This window comes from Cladophialophora yegresii (genome assembly GCF_000585515.1).
Source record: "Cladophialophora yegresii CBS 114405 chromosome Unknown aczIN-supercont1.3, whole genome shotgun sequence".
Classification (NCBI taxonomy): domain Eukaryota; kingdom Fungi; phylum Ascomycota; class Eurotiomycetes; order Chaetothyriales; family Herpotrichiellaceae; genus Cladophialophora; species Cladophialophora yegresii.
In genome coordinates this window covers 590,882-609,072 of record NW_006913047.1, presented here as the reverse complement: position 1 = coordinate 609,072, position 18,191 = coordinate 590,882, and the positions used below count along the sequence as shown (strand labels likewise).

At 54.9% G+C, this 18,191-nt stretch overlaps 7 protein-coding genes across 7 annotated transcripts; 2 read left to right on the top strand and 5 right to left on the bottom strand.

Moving 5' to 3' along the window:
- Nucleotides 1-682: 682 nt before the first annotated feature.
- A1O7_03926 (uncharacterized protein) lies at nt 683-2,690 on the bottom strand (the record flags this gene model as incomplete). The annotated part of the gene is made up of 5 exons (XM_007757942.1): nt 683-839; nt 896-1,345; nt 1,398-1,663; nt 1,716-2,234; nt 2,292-2,690. 5 exons carry the CDS (start codon nt 2,688-2,690, stop codon nt 683-685), a joined length of 1,791 nt encoding a protein of 596 aa, XP_007756132.1.
- Nucleotides 2,691-3,495: 805 nt separating this feature from the next.
- A1O7_03925 (uncharacterized protein) lies at nt 3,496-5,701 on the bottom strand (the record flags this gene model as incomplete). Its single annotated transcript, XM_007757941.1, has 9 exons — nt 3,496-3,840; nt 3,896-4,094; nt 4,145-4,251; nt 4,309-4,408; nt 4,460-4,715; nt 4,762-4,831; nt 4,890-4,934; nt 4,984-5,567; nt 5,623-5,701. 9 exons carry the CDS (start codon nt 5,699-5,701, stop codon nt 3,496-3,498), a joined length of 1,785 nt encoding a protein of 594 aa, XP_007756131.1.
- Nucleotides 5,702-6,176: 475 nt separating this feature from the next.
- Nucleotides 6,177-7,843, top strand: A1O7_03924 (uncharacterized protein; the record flags this gene model as incomplete). Its single annotated transcript, XM_007757940.1, has 2 exons — nt 6,177-6,260; nt 6,386-7,843. 2 exons carry the CDS (start codon nt 6,177-6,179, stop codon nt 7,841-7,843), a joined length of 1,542 nt encoding a protein of 513 aa, XP_007756130.1.
- Nucleotides 7,844-9,046: 1,203 nt separating this feature from the next.
- Nucleotides 9,047-10,896, top strand: A1O7_03923 (uncharacterized protein; the record flags this gene model as incomplete). The annotated part of the gene is made up of 3 exons (XM_007757939.1): nt 9,047-9,188; nt 9,384-10,506; nt 10,731-10,896. 3 exons carry the CDS (start codon nt 9,047-9,049, stop codon nt 10,894-10,896), a joined length of 1,431 nt encoding a protein of 476 aa, XP_007756129.1.
- Nucleotides 10,897-12,007: 1,111 nt separating this feature from the next.
- Nucleotides 12,008-13,221, bottom strand: A1O7_03922 (uncharacterized protein; the record flags this gene model as incomplete). The annotated part of the gene is made up of 5 exons (XM_007757938.1): nt 12,008-12,166; nt 12,215-12,241; nt 12,305-12,388; nt 12,444-12,748; nt 12,861-13,221. 5 exons carry the CDS (start codon nt 13,219-13,221, stop codon nt 12,008-12,010), a joined length of 936 nt encoding a protein of 311 aa, XP_007756128.1.
- A 262-nt stretch (nt 13,222-13,483) lies between these two features.
- A1O7_03921 (uncharacterized protein) lies at nt 13,484-14,024 on the bottom strand (the record flags this gene model as incomplete). Its single annotated transcript, XM_007757937.1, has 2 exons — nt 13,484-13,519; nt 13,569-14,024. 2 exons carry the CDS (start codon nt 14,022-14,024, stop codon nt 13,484-13,486), a joined length of 492 nt encoding a protein of 163 aa, XP_007756127.1.
- An 888-nt stretch (nt 14,025-14,912) lies between these two features.
- A1O7_03920 (uncharacterized protein) lies at nt 14,913-17,558 on the bottom strand (the record flags this gene model as incomplete). The annotated part of the gene is made up of 1 exon (XM_007757936.1): nt 14,913-17,558. The coding sequence occupies one exon, from the start codon at nt 17,556-17,558 to the stop codon at nt 14,913-14,915; it is 2,646 nt and encodes an 881-aa protein (XP_007756126.1).
- Between the last annotated feature and the right edge of the window lie 633 nt (nt 17,559-18,191).

Sequence of the window (18,191 nt, the reverse complement as noted above, 5' to 3'; positions counted from 1 at the left end):
CTTCATAGATCTTCGGCCGCTTCATAGATCTTCGGCCGCTTCATAGATCTTCGGCCGCTTCATAGATCTTCGGCCGCTTCATAGATCTTCTGCCTCTTAATCCTGGAGATCGAATGACTGGACTCCATGTAGCTCTTCGGTGTCCTGCTTCGTTTCGAAAGCGGATATGCCGCTAAATGTCGATGTCCTCCCCTGAGGTGTCTTGGTCGAATGCCCATGCGTGCACGCATAGCTAGGCCTCAACTTCCGACACAGGACACCGATCCCAGCGAACCCCGCTTCGCCATTTTTCTGGTTCCCATGATCGTTGACTCACTTGGACGGGCAGCGTCTAGTTGGTTTTCTGCCGTTCAAGAGTCCTTCAATGTCGGGTTTGCTGCCAAGAGTAGCGGTAGCAAAAGTAGAAAATGCATTCTGTGCTGCTGCTGGTGATACCATCTCGCAGGAGCACGGCGCCGCCCACAAATGCGGCCGCGTGATATCCGTACAGTACCGGAGCTGAGCTTGGTTCCAGCCTGGGATGCCTGTTTGTGTGGGTAGTTGCAGTATACCGTGGTGCGGCCTAAATCTGGTGTCCCATTCTCGTCTCGAGACCGGATGTCCTCTGCTAACGGGATCGATGGGCTATCCAGGCTTACGTCTCTTAGCCAAAAATTGATTTGAACAGTGCCGTCAAGAAGTTTCACCCAGCAGCATACGTGCTCTTTGCGCGCAGAGTTGGACCGTACTTCCAGAGCAAAAGAGGCGCGGGGATACCGAGACCGATGCCAATGAAAGCAAGCATCGAGTTGCCCCAATCTAGGCCGAGAGCATCGTACATATACGGAGCGAACAATGGGCTGTGGTCGCATGGTTAGCTAGCGCTTTTCAAAAGACCGGGGCAGGAAACACTTACAAGCCGAATCCAGCCAAACTCCGCAGGACCACGGCCGCTGCCACAGCAGAGGCTGCGTACCTTGAGTACGCATCCACGATATAGGTCTGCGTGCACTGGAAGCCGATGATGGTGCCGGCCGCAAAGATTGCAGCCCCGATATTGGGCACAATCCAGTGCACACTTCTCCTGGCGCTCCATCCGTAGATGAACAACCCGATCGGCACAAGGACCGCCCCGGGAATCATAAGCGGGACACGAAATTCAGGTTTCCCTTCGTTGTTGTTTCGGAGCTTCAACTTGCGGTAGATCCTGTCGTTGATGGGTGCGCAGATCTGCGTGCCTAGGAAGAAACCAACGCCGAGGGAGATGTAGTTGAGGCCGCCGATGCCGACGGATTCTTGGTAGACGTCTTCCCAGACGGAGGGAAACGTGGACAGGACAAGGTACATGAGGCCGTATAGATAAGCCCTGGAGATCGTTAGTCGCGGGTGTTTTGGGCTTGAGGCGGTGGTGCACTCACATGTACAAAGCGAGAGCCTGAATGATGGGCTGGGTTCCCAACAGGCGGAACGGCCTGATAAGGCTCGCACGGAGGACCTTGCCCAGCGTTCGGTCAGGACTTTCCCACTCGGTATGGTAACTGGGGTTGCCCGTTTCCTTTCTGAGCTTCGCGGCTCTATCGCTCAACAACTTTGGCGCATACGTTTCTCGGAGATAGATGAGGCCGAGGACTTGGATGCCGGCGTCCACGATCGAAGTTGCCCAGAAGCACCATCTCCATGTGGTCTACGTTTCTGTCAGTCTTTTGAGGACAGTCTGCGCTACTGCCAAAACTCACCTTCAATGCGATAAAACCACCTGCTATGGGTCCGACGGCTGGACCGAGCAGCGGGGCAAGGGAGTATATGCTGATGGCCTTGCCACGCTCTTCGGCGTGGAAGCAGTCACTTAGCACTCCACCACCTAGTGCCAAGGGGGCACTTCCACCCAGTCCACTCAGGAATCGAAACGCAATAAGCTGACTTCGCGTCTGGGCGAAACCGCACCCAATATTCCAGGCCAAGAAGAATAGGTTCGACAGTTGGAGAACAATGACTCGGCCGTACATCTCCGACAGAGGGCCTAAGAACAGTGGTCCGATGGCGTATGCAAGGACGAAGATGGAAAGCGTCAGCGATAACTCGACTTCTTGGGTGATGCCCAGATCTTGGCCAATTTTGTTCAAAGCTGGCGCAACCATAGATGACGAGACAGGGGAAATGAAGGTGAATGAAGAGACGATGAGCGTCGCTGCCCATTTCTTGCGGAACGTCCAGTTCTTTGGATTGTCAGGATCGTCGGGTCCTTCCCAGGTTACCTGTGAATGACTGATTAACCACTGTTGCGCCAGGCAGATGTAGGAAGATAGCCTTACCAGGTTAGGATCCTTGATCGATCGGGTCGACTTTTCGGATTTCAAGCCAGGGCGAGTCGATCCAGCTTCTAGGTCGCGAGAATTCACCACGCCGAATCTGACCTCTTCTTCGTGCGACTCGCCCGCGGTGCTTCCTGATATTGTTGTATCATCACTACTCAGCGGCGACTCTGGTGCGTCCATATCGGCGTCAGCGTCGGTGTCGGGATCGACCTGGTCCTCTCTTGTTGCCGAGACATGATAATGATGCGACCCGTGGTCGTCCATGAATTGCGGCGAAAACAACTGATGGGGAACATCCTCGGGAGTCGACTTTGCTCGGCTCAAAGAAACGCGGACCGGGCGTCTGGAGCGATTTTCGGGCGCTGTCAGCGTCCTGTTCAGATGAGGAGAAGCCATGATAGGCCTGGAATGCTAGTCTCGTTATCAACTTGCAGAAATAGATGCAGGACTAAAGCGGAAATGCGGCACACAGTAGTTTCATCGAGGACCTTGGAAGTGGGGTGTGGGAAGCGGCCGAGAGGTTATAAAGCATTTCGCTGATCGAAATCTGGAGAATGAGCACCGGGGTTACGCATAGGTAATGACCGGTGGTGTAGGCATCATTGCCATGCCGTGCATACCAGCGAGGTGAAACCATTGCCGCCCAGCGTGGCGAAATGCAAAAGGACCTTGAATGAGGCCATTTCGTCCATGTGATAGGCACGGATCCTGGTGGTCGGAACTCGGCACAGGAAACAGAGAATGAAGTACTCATGAACGGTGTGACACTATGAGGGCAATCAAGACATTCTGAGCCGGCGGTCGCAACAACAACGTCATCAGCAGGAGCCGTTACCGGGCACTCAAGCTTCTGATCGGCACGACCGGAGCAGATCTTGATTGGATTTGGCGTGCGATGAGTGGCGCGCAGGGCAAAGAAGAGATGAAAAGTCTGTCATCAAAAGGACGCAGCATGCAGGACGCAGCATGCGCCTCGGCGCCGATTCACACCTCCGACTATTAGTCACAAGTCACGTGCGCGCCGCGCGTCTCCCTTGGCGTATGGTCCGCCGTTGCCGAGGGCAAATGTCGACCAGGCACGCGACGCGGGAAAGTGCCACCACGTAGTATGTCCCGAAGCTCATTTCGCCTTTACCATCCTTCACTATCAAAGCCGCCTTCAAGCTGACTCCTTTCGTCTCGCACCTGCCATTCCACCAGGCTAGGCGTCGAATTTGATTCTGGTCTTGCCAACCTGCACCCCATCGACCATTGATTTGAAGTCGAGGAGCCCGTCTTCCGAGCGGAAATCCACCATCATCTCATAGTTAAAGCGATAGACTGTCTTCCTCAACCTGGCACTCCAGCAGGACTCGACCTTGTCGTTGTTGGGATCCCACATGGTCTCAATCACGCTCTCACGCCGCACACTAAAATGCTCCTCGCGTTCTGGCGGGGAGTCAAGTGAACAGGAGTACAGCTCTAGCGTCGAACAATTGACTCCGGTAGTCTCGCTCGAGTGCGAGACGTCTTTTGTAATCGAGAAAGACTGGTCCAGTTCTTGATTCTAGCTCAAGTTAGCAAACGCAAGCTTCGGCTGTGATATGGGATGGCCGTATCACCTTCAGGACAGCCCAATGCATCTTCCCTCGGCACATCTTTCGGCCATCGAACTTGTGGGTGTACGCGTTTGCTTCGTCGTCGATACCCTCACGGAAAGCCTCACCCCAGCTCCAGCCATAATTGCGTCTGGCAATAATAGCTTGTGGGCGGATGCCTTCAAGCCCGCGGAGAGCAGCGCCTTTGACAATGGCGGCTTGGCTAACATCAAGTTAACGTCTTTTTGCCGGCTCTGTCGAATCCTTGCTTACCAGTCTGTCGGGCATGAAAATCTCTTGATACCTTTCAAATTGCACCACTGCTTGAGCTCTTGGTTGAGGTAGGGCGAATCGCCGAAGCCGCCTACGAGGATGAAACGCTTTTCCAGCTATTAGCACGGCGCACTTCGACGATGTGGAGAAATAACGGAGCCTACATCGAGCTTCTTTCCGAGCTGCTTCAATTGAGTCAGCTGGCCTTCGATTACAGCGACGAGACCTTTGATGGCAGGTTCAAAGAATCGAACCATGTCCGACCTATCACGTATTAGAGCGAGCCCGGGCCTCCGGGGGAGAGAGGTCACCCACCTTGGGATTTTAACGGTTTCCTCGTCGTCATCGTACCTGGGACTCATCCCGCATCCCATTTCCAAGGGGCCGACTTCGAAGTGCAGTTTATCGACGTCTTTGAATCCGAAGTTTTTCTTCACACCCTCGAAGGATTTCATGAACGTGGAGCCTGGACCTCGTTTCTTCATGTCGATGTTGGTATATGCCTGACCGAATTGTTTGGTCATCCATTGGACGAACTGCCGGTCAATCGAAGTCGAGCCGCATTTGAGACCTGAAAGCCATTAGCCAGCCGCTCTCTCTATGGATGATCCGTATACCTGTTCCACGGCACTTCTCGCTTAGCTTCAGAGACGGCGTTGTCTGCAGGATCTCATAGGTGACGAGGTCCTGTAAGGGGGCAAACTTCAGCAAGCCAGGTCGGTGGGAGGTGTCTGTCCCTACTTACCACAGTTCCGCCTCCGCAATCACAGATGAGCACGCATTCGCCTGGCTGTGCAGGTTAGCTAGGGGCTGAGCTGACCGGTGGCTTCGGTACTTACTTTCAACGGATCAAGGGCCGTGGGAACAAGGTAGGGCTTTAGAGCGTACAAAGCAGCTGCTTCCGGCTCCGTGATCATGTTCACTTTGTCACCAGGTCGAGACCCGAACCCGGCGCCGAGGGCTGCCTCTTTCGTGTCCCTTTGCGCTTTGTTACCCCAGATGGCTGGCATGGTGATCCAGCACTCCATCGGCATCGCCTGTACGAGAGCTGCGGAACCCAACTCCTGCTCCAGGCGTAGCATGAGGTACTGATACAGTTCCGAAAGGTAATCTTGTGCCACATCCTTTGCTGATTTGCCAGGCGGCAGCCGCAGGAAGCCGGAACCATACATTTGTTGAAGCAGAGGATCGTCATACTGAGCAGTATCGACCTCCTTGTCCAGCAGTAGCTTGGTCCATACGTACTGCTTGAGGCTTCTTGTTACCTCGAAACCCCACTGATTCCGTGTCAAGGAGGCCTTTGTGTTCTCATTGGCATAGGCGATGGTCGTTGGCGTTTTCCACGCTTTGTCGCGCTGACCTGGCCACGCGGACACTATGACGATGTCTTCCCATGTATTGTTCGAGGTCACGAAGCTGAGTCCTGTTGTGAAAGCTTGTGAGCGGCCGAGGACAAACCCGCCAGGGTCACGACTCACCTGAGTACGTCGTCCCGTAGTCCACGCCAACAATGATACGATGTGCGCCAGCGGTAAAGAGGACCGAGTTTCGAGACATGATGTTCAGTCTGCTTGGCTGATGATAGCCACGCAATAGTTGAATGCTGGATGGCAAATGCGCCGGCGATTGCGCGGCACGATTTATGCTTATCTACCGAGCCCTTCCCCTAGACCAGGCGTTCAGAGAAGAGCTTCGTGTGGTTCGAACACGTGGGAGAAGTTTCAAGAGTCGGCAGCCTCATTCCCGATCGTGTGGCCGCCTGCTCGTGAAGTCTAGCTGTGCCTCCAAAGTTCCTTTTGTCTCAAAAGGGTGGTGTGGCCCCATCAAGCTAATGCAAGCATTTCTAAAATACACTAGTGTACCGGAAATACCGTGACCGGTTCTGGACGCATCCAAGCGAAGGGTGGCCGTGCGAGGCCTCCCGCGCGCCTCGACGCAGCCCGACGTTCGACAGGCTGCCATTTTAATCCTTTGCAGGCCTGAAGTGGTGGGAGTCTCTGAATCTTCACAGTAAGGGGACGTTCTATCGATCATGACGAATCACCCACCCGAGACAGCGATGGAACAATTACAAGACATGGAACTTGACGACCGTGGATCCAAAGGCAGCCGCAGAGTACGTATTCCGGAATCGCTAGATGAGCGCTGATCGAGGAAAAGGGCACTATCTCTGGTGGGCATCACGATCAGGACGGTCGGCACGACCAACGCACAAGACATGAGGCGACTCCTCGTCCACAGTCGGGACCACCACAAGTTCCTCCCAAAGACCGTGACGATCAACAGCTGGCCAAGGCCCGAGGAAACTCCCAAGTGGCGACTCAAGCGGTTGAATATGAGCCGGGCTCGGTCCATCAAGTCACCTTTGTTCCGGCAGCTCGTAGGGGAGAGAACGAGCAACCTCACAACAATGTGGTGCTGCAAAAGCACGCCAATGCGGCGGACTATCAGGCCAAGACGATCCGCCATCAGGAGGATGAAATCCGGAAGTTGAGAGACGAACTCAACGCAGCGAAGGCCAAGCCTCGATCTAACGACATTCGCCGCATTGAAGACAGAGCCGCCACTGCAGAGGCCAAGCTGAAGTACGCCAACGAGGACATCCACTACTGGAAGGCTCGCTTCGAGCAATGTTCTCATGATGCCACGGCGAGCTTGAAAGACATGGACCAGGAGAAGCAGAGGCTGCAACGGGACCTCGATCAAAGCGAGGCCAATGTGCGCGCCCTTGTTGAGGCGGCCACGCGTAACATGAGCAGCGGTCGCTGGAACCCGCCCCCCGACGACGACATTCGGAATGAGCTCAATCGCCTGCACGGGATGGTCCGTGACTGGGCGAGAGATTGGGCCATTGATGGCTTGCCTGAGCACAGGACGCAGGACCCCGAATACATCTCGTTCAAGCAGGATTACTTGGCCGAATTCGTGTGGGCCAACGACAGAGGAAACCTACCTCCTGCCATTGAAAGCCCAGCAGGCAAACTGAAGCAGCGGCTTCCCGACCTTCTCCTCACTGCGGCCCTTTCACACACCATCCACGAGGCTTTCTTCTCAAATGCCTTCTTCTGTGCGCCGCCAGAGTTCGTGGGTGCTTTGCGCAAGACCTACGAAGAGCTCATATTAGGTACGTGGGAAATGACGGTATCGTTCGTTGCTCACACAAGCCCAGCAAACCAACGCGAGGCCCATCAATGGCGCTGCACCTTCTGGCGCATCATGAACCCGCCCAGGTCTGGCAAATCTGCAGCCAACGACGAATCGGTGACGTTTAAACGTGTCCGGTCCTACTGCGACGAGCTGGCGAGAAGCTTCCGGCACAGTCCAGCAGAGAAGTTGCTGCGTCGTTGCTCAAGCGAGGAGTCCAAAACCCAGGCAAAGCAACTTCGCGAGATCCTGAGGAATGCTGCAGAGATTGCGACCTTGCTGTGGACCCAGCCGGCGTACATGGAATGCCTGGGCCTGCAGGAGATGCGACATCGACAGACTGTATTCGATGTGGCATCTCCGGTGATGGAGGCTCACCGCCTCAGCAAGGTCGATCCCGAAAACCCCAAGCACAATGGACGCAAAATCATGGCAGTCATCCAGCCCGCGCTTCTGGCATTCGACGAGAACGATCCGCTGGGTCTCGATGGGGATGGCTATCGTGTGCTGTCGAGGGCGAACGTATTGCTCGACGAGTTGAGCTCGCGCGGTTAGGACTAGCAGTTAGGCTGAAGGCGACGGTGAGGCTGAAGCCCCCGTATTACAAGTCGATACGCGGTGATACAGTAGCGCGGAATGGGGCCGGCCTTAGCGGCTCGTATTCTGCAAGCCTCGTTGCCTATCCGGCCGTAACCAGTTGTGACCAGTCGCACCGGTCCCTGCTCAGCCGCATGCACGGGAGGGGTCTTCACATCTGATCTGGAAAGAGGGGATACAACATGGGAAACATTGCCCTGTCCAAATCAAGCATCTGATAGGCTCAAGCCAGTAACGTCGAACGAGATTGGGGGATCGGTACGCGGCACTCCTTCGTTCCCGGCCCCGACTTCTTGTTTCTTCTCGATCTCCTGCTTGCGCATGGCTCATGAGGCTGCCGCCCTCGGGAAACGCGTCGCACGAATGGCCCGGTCTGGCCTTGGCTCGACTCGTCCGACTCGTTCTGAGGCTTGTCCATCAACGCCGGTCGCAGGCTCAAACTAGTGACTATGTAGCAAGTCGTGACTCGGCCTGCACAAGGCGTTAAGCATCTGTTGCATTCCTTGGCTCCACCGAGCTGAAAATATACTTTGTGATCTAGTTCACGGCCGATCAGAGTGGTGTGTTGTCGACGAACTCGACCTTTATCGTACGGAATGTCGTGGTGCGTGTGCAGGGTACAAAAGGACCAAGGACCATGTAATTAGCGAGCACGCAGCGGTCTTTACTTCGCGGCTCCCTCCACAAGCGAGGTGGAGCCCGGGCGAGGTGTCCAGAACATGCATGCGTGCATGCCTGCTTTGCCTTTTCTCGCTTGACTCCAGTAGTTACTGTAGTCCTGTACTGAGTGCAGTTGCAGTGGTTAGCAGCCTGACCCTACCTACCCTGGTGCGAGTTCGCAAGTCGTGCCGGCACGCCTTTTGGCCGCTGCTACAGTATCCATGCAACAAGAAACAAAACAGCCCCAACGGCCAGCCTTATGCCTGATGCCTGATGCCGGACTCTGGATGCCTGACGGACGCCCATCGCGAGAGCCGCACGACCGCTCGCCTACCTACCCCCCACCCACATTCTTCTTTGTTCACTCGAGCGCGTCTTTTCCCGCTCGGGAAGTCTGTAGATTCAAGATCTCTACACTCTCTCACAAACATCGTAGCAGGGGGCGCTCTGATATCTCGGAAACTCCAACTCTCGAGTCACAACACTCGACTTTGACCCAAGATGGCGCCCGAAGCAGTCCACGGTAACGGCGGGCAGATGGTGTTTATCGCCGTCATGGGCGTCACGGGCGCGGGGAAGAGCACGTTCATCCAGACCGCGAGCGGCGACTCGCGCGTGACGGTCGGGCATGGCAACAAGTCTTGTAAGTGCAATATTATATCCCCATCCTCGCTGAGACGGTAAATATTGTCTGTCGCCCAGCCGAACCACAACCACAAACCCGAACGCCGGGACCCGGTCCAAATACTGTGGGGGTCCGCGCGGGCGCTGCTGGTTTGGCCACGTCAAGCACATCCACCGCGGCGGCAACCACTGACTGACTCATCCGCCCACACAGGCACCACGGACATCGTGCCCTGGCGGTTCAAGCACGGTTCGCACGACATCACGCTCATCGACACGCCCGGGTTCAACGACACAACACGCGGCGAGACGGAGGTCCTCAAAGAGATCGCCGAGTGGCTCGCGCTCAAGTACAAGAACGACAACACGCGCCTGTCGGGCATCATCTACATGCACGCGCTGGACGACCGGCGGATGTACGGCTCGACGCTGCGCAACCTCAAGATGTTCCGCCAGCTGTGCGGCGAGGAGCCCATGCGCAACGTCATCTTCACGACCACGGGGTGGGGCACGGCGCGCAAGGCCGAGCAGCTCTCCAAAGCCTTGGAGAAGGAGAGCGAACTCTGCACGGACTCTCTCTTCTGGGAACCCATGCTGCGTCGCGGAGCGCAGACGGCCCGCTTCGAAGACAGTCGCGAGTCCGCTTTGCGCATCATCGACCGCCTTGTCCCGCGGAACCCGGTGGTCCTCCAGATCCAGCACGAGATGGTCGACGAGCAAAAGAACCTGATCGACACGGCCGCGGGCGCGACGGTCAACGAGGAGATCAAGAAGCTCGAGGCCCGCTACCGCGACGAGATCGCCAAAGTCCAACAAGAAATGCAGGCCGCCCTGGTCGACAAGGACGCCGAGCTGCACTCGGCGCTCGAGGAGACCAAGACCCGCCTGGAACATCTGCGCGAGGAGAACCAGCGTGCGCGGGAGTTGTTGCAGTACGAGCGCCGCAACGCGGAGCGCCGCCACGACAACGCCATGCAGGACCTGCGCATGGCGCTGGAATCCCAAAAGGTGGAGGCGCGGCAGAAGGAGGACCAGATGCGCGCCGAGGCCGCCGCGCAGCGGTACGCGGATCGCATGCGCTTTGACGAGGTCGTCGCCACGATTCGTGCCAACGTCGAAAAGGTAAGGCATGAGGACCGCATCGCGTTTGAGGCCGCCATTGCGCGGATCGAGGCCGAATCTCAGAAACCGCAGAAGCCACAGAAGCCGGGTAGTAGCGGCGGGGGAAAGAGCGACCGTACGAAACGTCTATTGTTGGGTCTGCTGCCCACGGTGGGCAGTGTCGCTCTGGCGGCGGTGGGGTTGCCTTTGGGTCTTAACCCCTTTTCGGAGTTTATGTGAGTAGGTACTATCGATCTCATTAGTTTTGCCTGTCATCTTCGTTAATAACCAAGTCAGTTCGTCGGTCGATTGATTGATGACCACGAGATGCTTGAGCCCGCGGCATCGGCGTCCCTCACTCTGGCGTTATCATTATGCTGCATTTCACAGTGTCATATTGCATCCTCCTCGTTATATGCTATTGCATTGCACATCTTACGTGCTAACTTATGCCCTCCAGAAAAATCATCCGCGACGAATTTGACTCCTCGGACGCCAACGGAGACGGTGAAGCAGGAGCCGGATGGGAAGGCCCGGGCCAAAACATGGCGTATCCGGATACCGGTGCAGATACCACTACAAACACGTATACTGAGTATGAGGTGGAAGAGTATGATGGGCCATAGTTAGCATGGATGTAGGTAAGGAGAGACAGCGATAGAGATACAGAAACTCCGCAGGTGTGCAACACACTAATTAACTCCGTTGTAACGCGAGCATTTAGTGCGGGGAAAGGTGCAACTGAGATGCTTGTTAATGAATAGGTTGCGGGCAGGATACTTGTGATACTCTACAGTAAGTTCAGGTAGAGGGCTGTTAGGCGATTTGCCGGGGGCTCTGCTTCCCATACGGTGCATGTACCTGTAGAGTCAGCCCTAAGCGACTTGCCACATTACACGTGAACGCTTATCAAAATCCAAATCATCTTGTAAGGCAGGCGTCCCTCGATTAATTTCAAGTCGGCGGCGGCGCCTACACACTGTAATTCCCCGTGCGTCGTGGAAACCGAAATCTCCTCACCTCTCGGTACCTATTCCAGTGCTTGTTTCTCTTTCTCTCCAACAATTCCGTGGTCTTCTTGGTGTGAAGGCTGAACCCGGAACGAGACCAACAGCTTACTCACACCTTCACCCATGGTTCAACCGTGCTTCTTCGCCAGAGCCTCATCAGTCCGGACGCCGCCGCTCCCGCCCCCGAAGGTTGTGTACTATTACTGGACTTGCGTATGTCGACCTTCATCCGTGATATTTTCATCTTGCGTGCTTAACACTGATGTCGCTACGTATGTAGTGCAACGAGGGCTGCGAAGGCCGAGACAACAAGACGGATGCCAGAAACATCTCGCCTCCGTGCGGCTCGTGCGGATGGCCACGGTGTGCACGCTGCGTCACGCGCTCGGCTACCGGGCTGGTCTCCATGTCTCCTGTGCCTTGGACGCTAGGGCCAAGGTTTGAGTTGTGGTACTGTGTGAGTCTCCCCGGCTGCATATCTGACAGGCTATTATATATGTACTTATCCATCTCCTAGTGTCGTTGCGGATATGGTCCACTGAGCGCTGCTATCAACACGCATTGCCTTAGTTGCCATGGGCAAAGGTGTTCTCAATGTAAAACGGAGTACGGGCGTTGAGATCACCAGCAACCGCTTTTGGTTACCTATCATAGCGTACCGTGACGCACAAAGAGTTACTGTATGTATGTGTGCGATACCTGATTGGATTGACACGAGGATATATATTCATGCTTTAGCTTGCTTCCTCTTCCAAGGCTTTGGGATGGCGTGGAGCTTCTCTTTGAAGGCGACGTAGAAGGTGGGCAGTCCCAGGACAAGCAATGTCAGCGCCCATAACAGCCACCTCCTTACTCCGATGCTATCGTCCGTCATGCTGAACAGACCCTACCAGCAGTCAGTCACTTGGCCTCGCTTAACCTTGCTAGGCCTCACAGTTGCAAGACTGAATGGGAGATACGCCTGCCCTGTCAGTACCGTTCCGCACGCAGCAGAGCTCATTGCCGAGAGGCGGATCTATCTTACCACTGTCATATTGGTCAGGACCCCGATATCATCTCCTTGCTTGGTAGCATAGCGGCTTTCATACAAAGCAGAAGAGTTCACCAACTGCGGCATGCAGGTAAGTGACAGGTCTGTACAACGTGGGAACTTGGGTACGAACATCATCTTTCATGCGATCAAAGGTCTGGATCTTCTGGAGCAAGACTCGTTGGAGGTAGCGCATGCTAGCAAGGTCTTCGTAGATGCTGTCGAAGTACAGCTTCCACCCTTCATCGTGCTGTTTGTTCCCTGTGTCGAAGTACAACAATTCGCCTTGCTGGAAATCTTGAAAAGTGTCCAAACTGAGGCTGAGGGTGTCCTTGAATTTCCTCATGATATACACTGCGTTTGTGTAAGATTTTGTACGCCCAAGCTGGGCATCGTCAAAGAAATCATTGCCGTCTCCGGCCATGGACTTGTAATAGGCTGTCTCCTGTGTGCGGCTTGGTCAGTCTGTAACTGTGCAAGGAGTGGGGAAGAAAAGTCACATAGGTGTCCAGGCGAGCGATTAGGTCGTTTATCACGGCTTCCCACTCACGAGCAACCTGTGTGCAACGTCGAGAGAGCACGAGAAGGAAATACTCCCGCGGGTTCCACAATGGATAATGCTCTGCGCTTCCCCCTGCACTTGGGCCATCGCTTTTATGGCGCATGTAAGTCTCTACTTTCTCTGGTTCTTTCGCAAATGTGTCGACACAGCAATAGGCGGTCCAGTACCATTCAACCACTCCGGTAACAAGGACAGAGATCTGAGCGTCATAGTAATACAGCTGATCTTGCGGTTGTCGGTAGTTTGGAAGCATTGGGTAAGCGCGGCGTAGTCCTCGCGGATCGAAATTTCGGGGATCGAACGAGCCGTCGGCTCTCCGTAGCGCGCAGTAAGGTAGATGGAACTCCATGGTGAAGTCTCGTGGACTTTTGTTCTGGTGTAGCACGTGAGCATTCCAACACGGGGCCAGAGATCAGAGAAAACGGCAGGTCACAGACCAGGGTGACTCGAACGTGGACCTGATTGAGGATGTATCTTTGGAGATAAGCTCGAAAGCATGCCAGAAAGCGGTACGCAACATTGGCACACAGGACAAGAGCGCATAACGGTGTGAGATTAGTTACCAGCCTACCTCTGGTTAAGCATGACTCGAAGTTTGGGTCGTCTCGCACTTACAGTACGCGTCGCTCGGCTCGAGTCTCCGACCTCTAATTTTCGTTAGTACGAAAACCACAGCATGCCCAGTCGTATCCTTACATTTGCGCGCAGCCTATCGTACAGACCGCGCTCATCTAACACCCTCCGGTAGCTGTCCACGCCAGGGGTCGGAAAGCGTGTGTATTGTTCCGATATCCAATTTCTAGTCTGCCCATTGCTGATGGGCGGGCCGCCAGATTGTCCTTCATCTAGACCACACGGGTCCCGACGGTCGTCGAGAAGTGCCAGAAATCGTGGTTGGGGAGCATTCGTATTTCTCAGGTTTCGAATATCACTCGTGTTCAGGAAGTCCGCCAGCTTCTTGAAATTGAAATCGACAGGGTCCAGAGGCCTGGAGCGGACATCGAGGAACGCACTTGTGATCGTCTCTGTAGGTTCAGGCCGTAGCCTGATATCTTCCGCAATATAAGATTTGACCTGACGCTGGGAGAAATGATCGTCCCACTCGAACCGGACGGGCGAAAGCGGATGGCGGAACCCTTTACTGAAGTCCATTGCCGTTTCGAGCAAGCCGTGACTTGCCAAATGTCTCCCGAAGACGTGGTACGGGAAGCCGGTGTGGTCCCGCAGCCTCGTTGATCCTATCAGTCAACTTGCTGCCAGATAAAAATCGGGCTAGAACAGACAATCAAAAACAGAGCATGCATTGATGAGGAGACCTACATCGCGGTGGCGAGAAGCGAAAATTGAGGATGATCATGAGCTGCATTACTGAAAGGCAACCGAACATGAGCACAGCGACCTTCATGTGAAGGATCGATGCCTAACGCCACGCACGATTTGTCCAATGAGCTTGTGGTGGCTCTCAAGGTCGACTTTCTCCAAAGAGCAGCCGGGTTCGAGACAGGGCGCAATGTGGTAGGGGACCGCCATTGTCTGGATTAAGTCTGAGTGTCCAGGCGAGAGTTTGTCCCTCAGCTATGGCTACGTATGCCCGTGGACGTGCCTGCCTCACATAGCAGGGGCAGGCAGGAAGGGGAGGGAGAGGAAAGAAGGGGAAGCCGTGCCTACCACATGCAGTCATTAATACGGTACAGAAGCAGCTCGTCAGCAATTAGTGTTTTCCTCACTCGCTGCCTGATGTGCGTCAATCGGCATTAAACCTTGGATCAGTGCATTCATATTGATTCCTCCCGAACCTCGTAGAATCATATGGTAATTACCGTTAAGAGGACTGATATTGCGGCGTAACGGTAATAATGGGTCTCTAGTTAAGGCCACGGCTGGAGTTCGCCTCCGGAACGGCACAAACTCCCACCGGCGTGGGGCGCAGTCCAGGCTGTTTTGGGTGGGCGTGAGGCCGATGCCCCGCCGTTTTGGCCTATTTCAGTGACAAGAAACATTTTCCCATCTGCAGTCGACCACTCATTGACTCCTTTCCAACTAGCCTCGTTCGACGCCGCACCGGTCATACGGCTCCTCCAGATCGCTCACGTCCTCACCTGACATCTGCACGTTTGACAAAGTGTTCAACCCGGGTTCGAAATTCGGATGCATTTCCAGATCCATGAAGGCATCCTCTTCATCCTCTAATCCGTATCCTGTATCTTCCCACCAATAAGCGGTGGCTAGGGGTACGCCTCCCGAATGTGATAGGTGCATGGGCCCAAACATGGGCACTGTATCCGATGCCTCATCAGGGTCCACTGATGGGACTACTCCCGGCAATGATAGGGGCATGGACATGCTGGAGCCTTGCAGATGTAGTCCGTGATGTGCTGGGACCTGCAATGGGGATTGATGAGAGACCACAGGTGGTCGAAAAGGAGAAGTCGCTCCCTGCCTGGCTAGATTCGGGCTCTTCTGGGCTCCAAAGAACCCAGCTTCCCCAGCGGGGATGTCGCTCGGCACCCTTGCGACCAGCGCAGCAAGGAACTCCAGTTTCCTGGCAACGAGAACCTCCAACAGCGTATCGAGGACTCTGTCAGCATACACGAATCGTTTCAAAACTCTCTGAGCGTCTTGCCACGAGTCGAGATCCAGTCTTTGAAGCACCATGGCAAAATGCACGCTGAACCAGCGCTCGTTGATGAGATCGACGGGATGCTCAGTCACCGGCGAGGCGATGACGCCTGCTCGTGCGATGTGATGCGCCGCTCGTACTCGACTGGGCCCATCAGACTCCTCAAAGAGGGCGCCAGCGAAGAAGAGGAACAGAAGACCGTCAGTCGGGATGGGGTTGGAGGGTCCTCTTTCCGTCGTATTTGGCCCGGCACGAGTGGCTGATGATCGTCGGAACTGGCTCATGAGCGTTAACAGCAACTCCAGCTGTGTGCGGAAATGGTGGACCGGAACGTACGCCATAGAAGGGGCATCCGTATCACGTCGGAGGACGAACTGCGTTAGGTAGCTGCTGGCGAGGAGGACGCAGGCGTGGTAAGCCCGATGCAGCTGCGATGGCAGTGACTGATCCTGGTCCTCGACCTCCAGGAGATCCACAAACATATTAGAAGATAGACAGCTTAAAGCGTGGTGTCGAAGTGACAGCCAGGCATATATCGGGTTATCCTGATCTTGCCAGTCTCCAACCCCAGATCCTACGATCTCTGGTGAAGCCGCTTCAGAACTATGCGCGAGTCTGAAGCCAAGCTCGTTAGCCGCCAGCGCTTCTCGATGCCAGTTGATGAGCTCCAGGATGTCCTCTGAGTGGTCAGTCACCTGGTCATCACTGCTGAGGAGGAAGACCGCAATATCGGTCTGGCGGGAAGATCGAGCATCAAAGGTGAAGATTCCGTCAAACGATCTCAAAGAGTTTTCTTGGGCCCAAGGCTTAGGTGCCCAAGCTCCAATGTCCATTGCTGGTCGTATGGGAACGTGGCTTGCGATGAGCGATTCGCAGAGGATCATGAGACACTTCAAGACTGGATGGACCGACTCCAGGCCTCCATCCAGGTTCTGAAGCAGACGCATTGACGCTGTACGGTGGACTTGACAGCTCTCCAGATCCTGACAGTGGAAACTGAAGGTGGTCATTCCGTGAATGAGGCTCAATGCCTGTTCAGTGCCGATTCCCGGTCGAGACAGCTGTTCGCGGGTCTCCTCGAGGCACTTGCCATAATGGTGAATTGCTCTGGCCCAAAGCATGGGCGTGTTCTCAGTTGGAGGCAGATAATTCGTTATGTAACTCAAAGCGCCTGAGAACAGGCCGTGCATCATGGCTGGGTTGTTGATCACCATGTTGCGGATCCAGCTGTCAGTGCATTGGACCGCTTGGTGTGAAGGATTCAAATAGACATGCGCAGGCCAGAAATTGGACATATAGTTCAATCGCCAAAACTGCAGGACGGAATTGAAGAAGGTATCGGAAGGCAGGTCACCACTTGAACCCAGGCCTCCAGGACTCATGCTTGCGGTTGAGGCGGAAATGGGGGTTTGCCCCAGAGACGCTGCGTGGTCAGCCGGAAGGAGACTGTACATCCTCCCTAAGGCGAAGGTCGTACCAGCAGGCATGGACAAGGGAGGGTTACTGCCAGGAGTTCGCCGCCCCAGGGGGTGCTGGCGAGGCTGACTCGATTGTCGACTTTGCTGGTATTGACGGACACCCATGGCTTGTTGCTCCAAGATATCTTGGATCGAGGGAATCGGCTCTGCGGCTGGACTACCTGCGGCACCTGGCGCCGGTGAAGCTTCTGGACTCTGGGCGTCTGCCTGAGCCTGTTTTTCGCGTTCTATCGACTGCAGATGCGACTGAGCTGAGGGCTTCCTTGACCTTCTGGCGATCTGCATCGCATGGCTTCGGACGGCGAAGACTTCTTCTCTTTGCCTGGATCTCAGATTTGATGCGTTCTTGTTCACGAAGAGGAACGGCCCATTGTACGCTGGAGGGCGTTGATCTGGTGGCTGGCCGCTCGGGTCCTGGTCCGTCATGACAGCCTTTGGTTGCTCGAAGTTAGCAGGGTCCGCACTGCAACCAGAACAGCGAGCTCTTCTGCGTGGAGTAAGGCCGGGGTTGTCTGTTTTCACCACGAGTTTATGGTACAGCTCTGTGATTTGCAATGTCGAGGTGGGCACACGCTGAACGTCATCCATTCTGAACAGGGAAGGACGTGGTTATAAATGCCATCAACAGCAAAAGAACGCATGCTTCATTTGGGGTGGCAGTCTCGTCGTCGAAGCACAAGTCGACACGTTCTGGAATAAAAGTGCACCTCGGTAGGCTTGATACCGAGTTGGCGGTGACTCAAGATGCCAACAGAGCCATGGAGCTGGTAAAATGTCGCATACTTCACAAAGGTACGGCCGAGTCTTTTCCTGTCGAAAAAACATCCATTGTTGAGGTGTTGGGCTCACCCTTCTTAAGTGAGCAAAGCGATCGAGAGCGGACATTGAAGCTACGATCCGAGATCCCTGTATCTCAGCCATCTGAAGACTGAAAATGTGGACAAGGCTGGTTGGGCCCATATCTCATTGTGGTTCATACAGACTGCAGTAAGTTCAGAACGAGGCCGAAGGCGTCGGTGTTTGAATCGTTGTGGAATAGTGCGGCTTCTCTTCTCGGTGGACAAGGCCCGCTTAGGGACCAGGAAGCCATAATTACCATTCCTCGTAAGTTGACTTTCGGAAAGCCAAAGCCGGCTATTTCATGCTGCAGTCCAGCCGAGGATCACCTCGTGGTCCCCCTTAAGGGATGAGTAAGACTTACTCTGGAGCGAATAGGAGGGG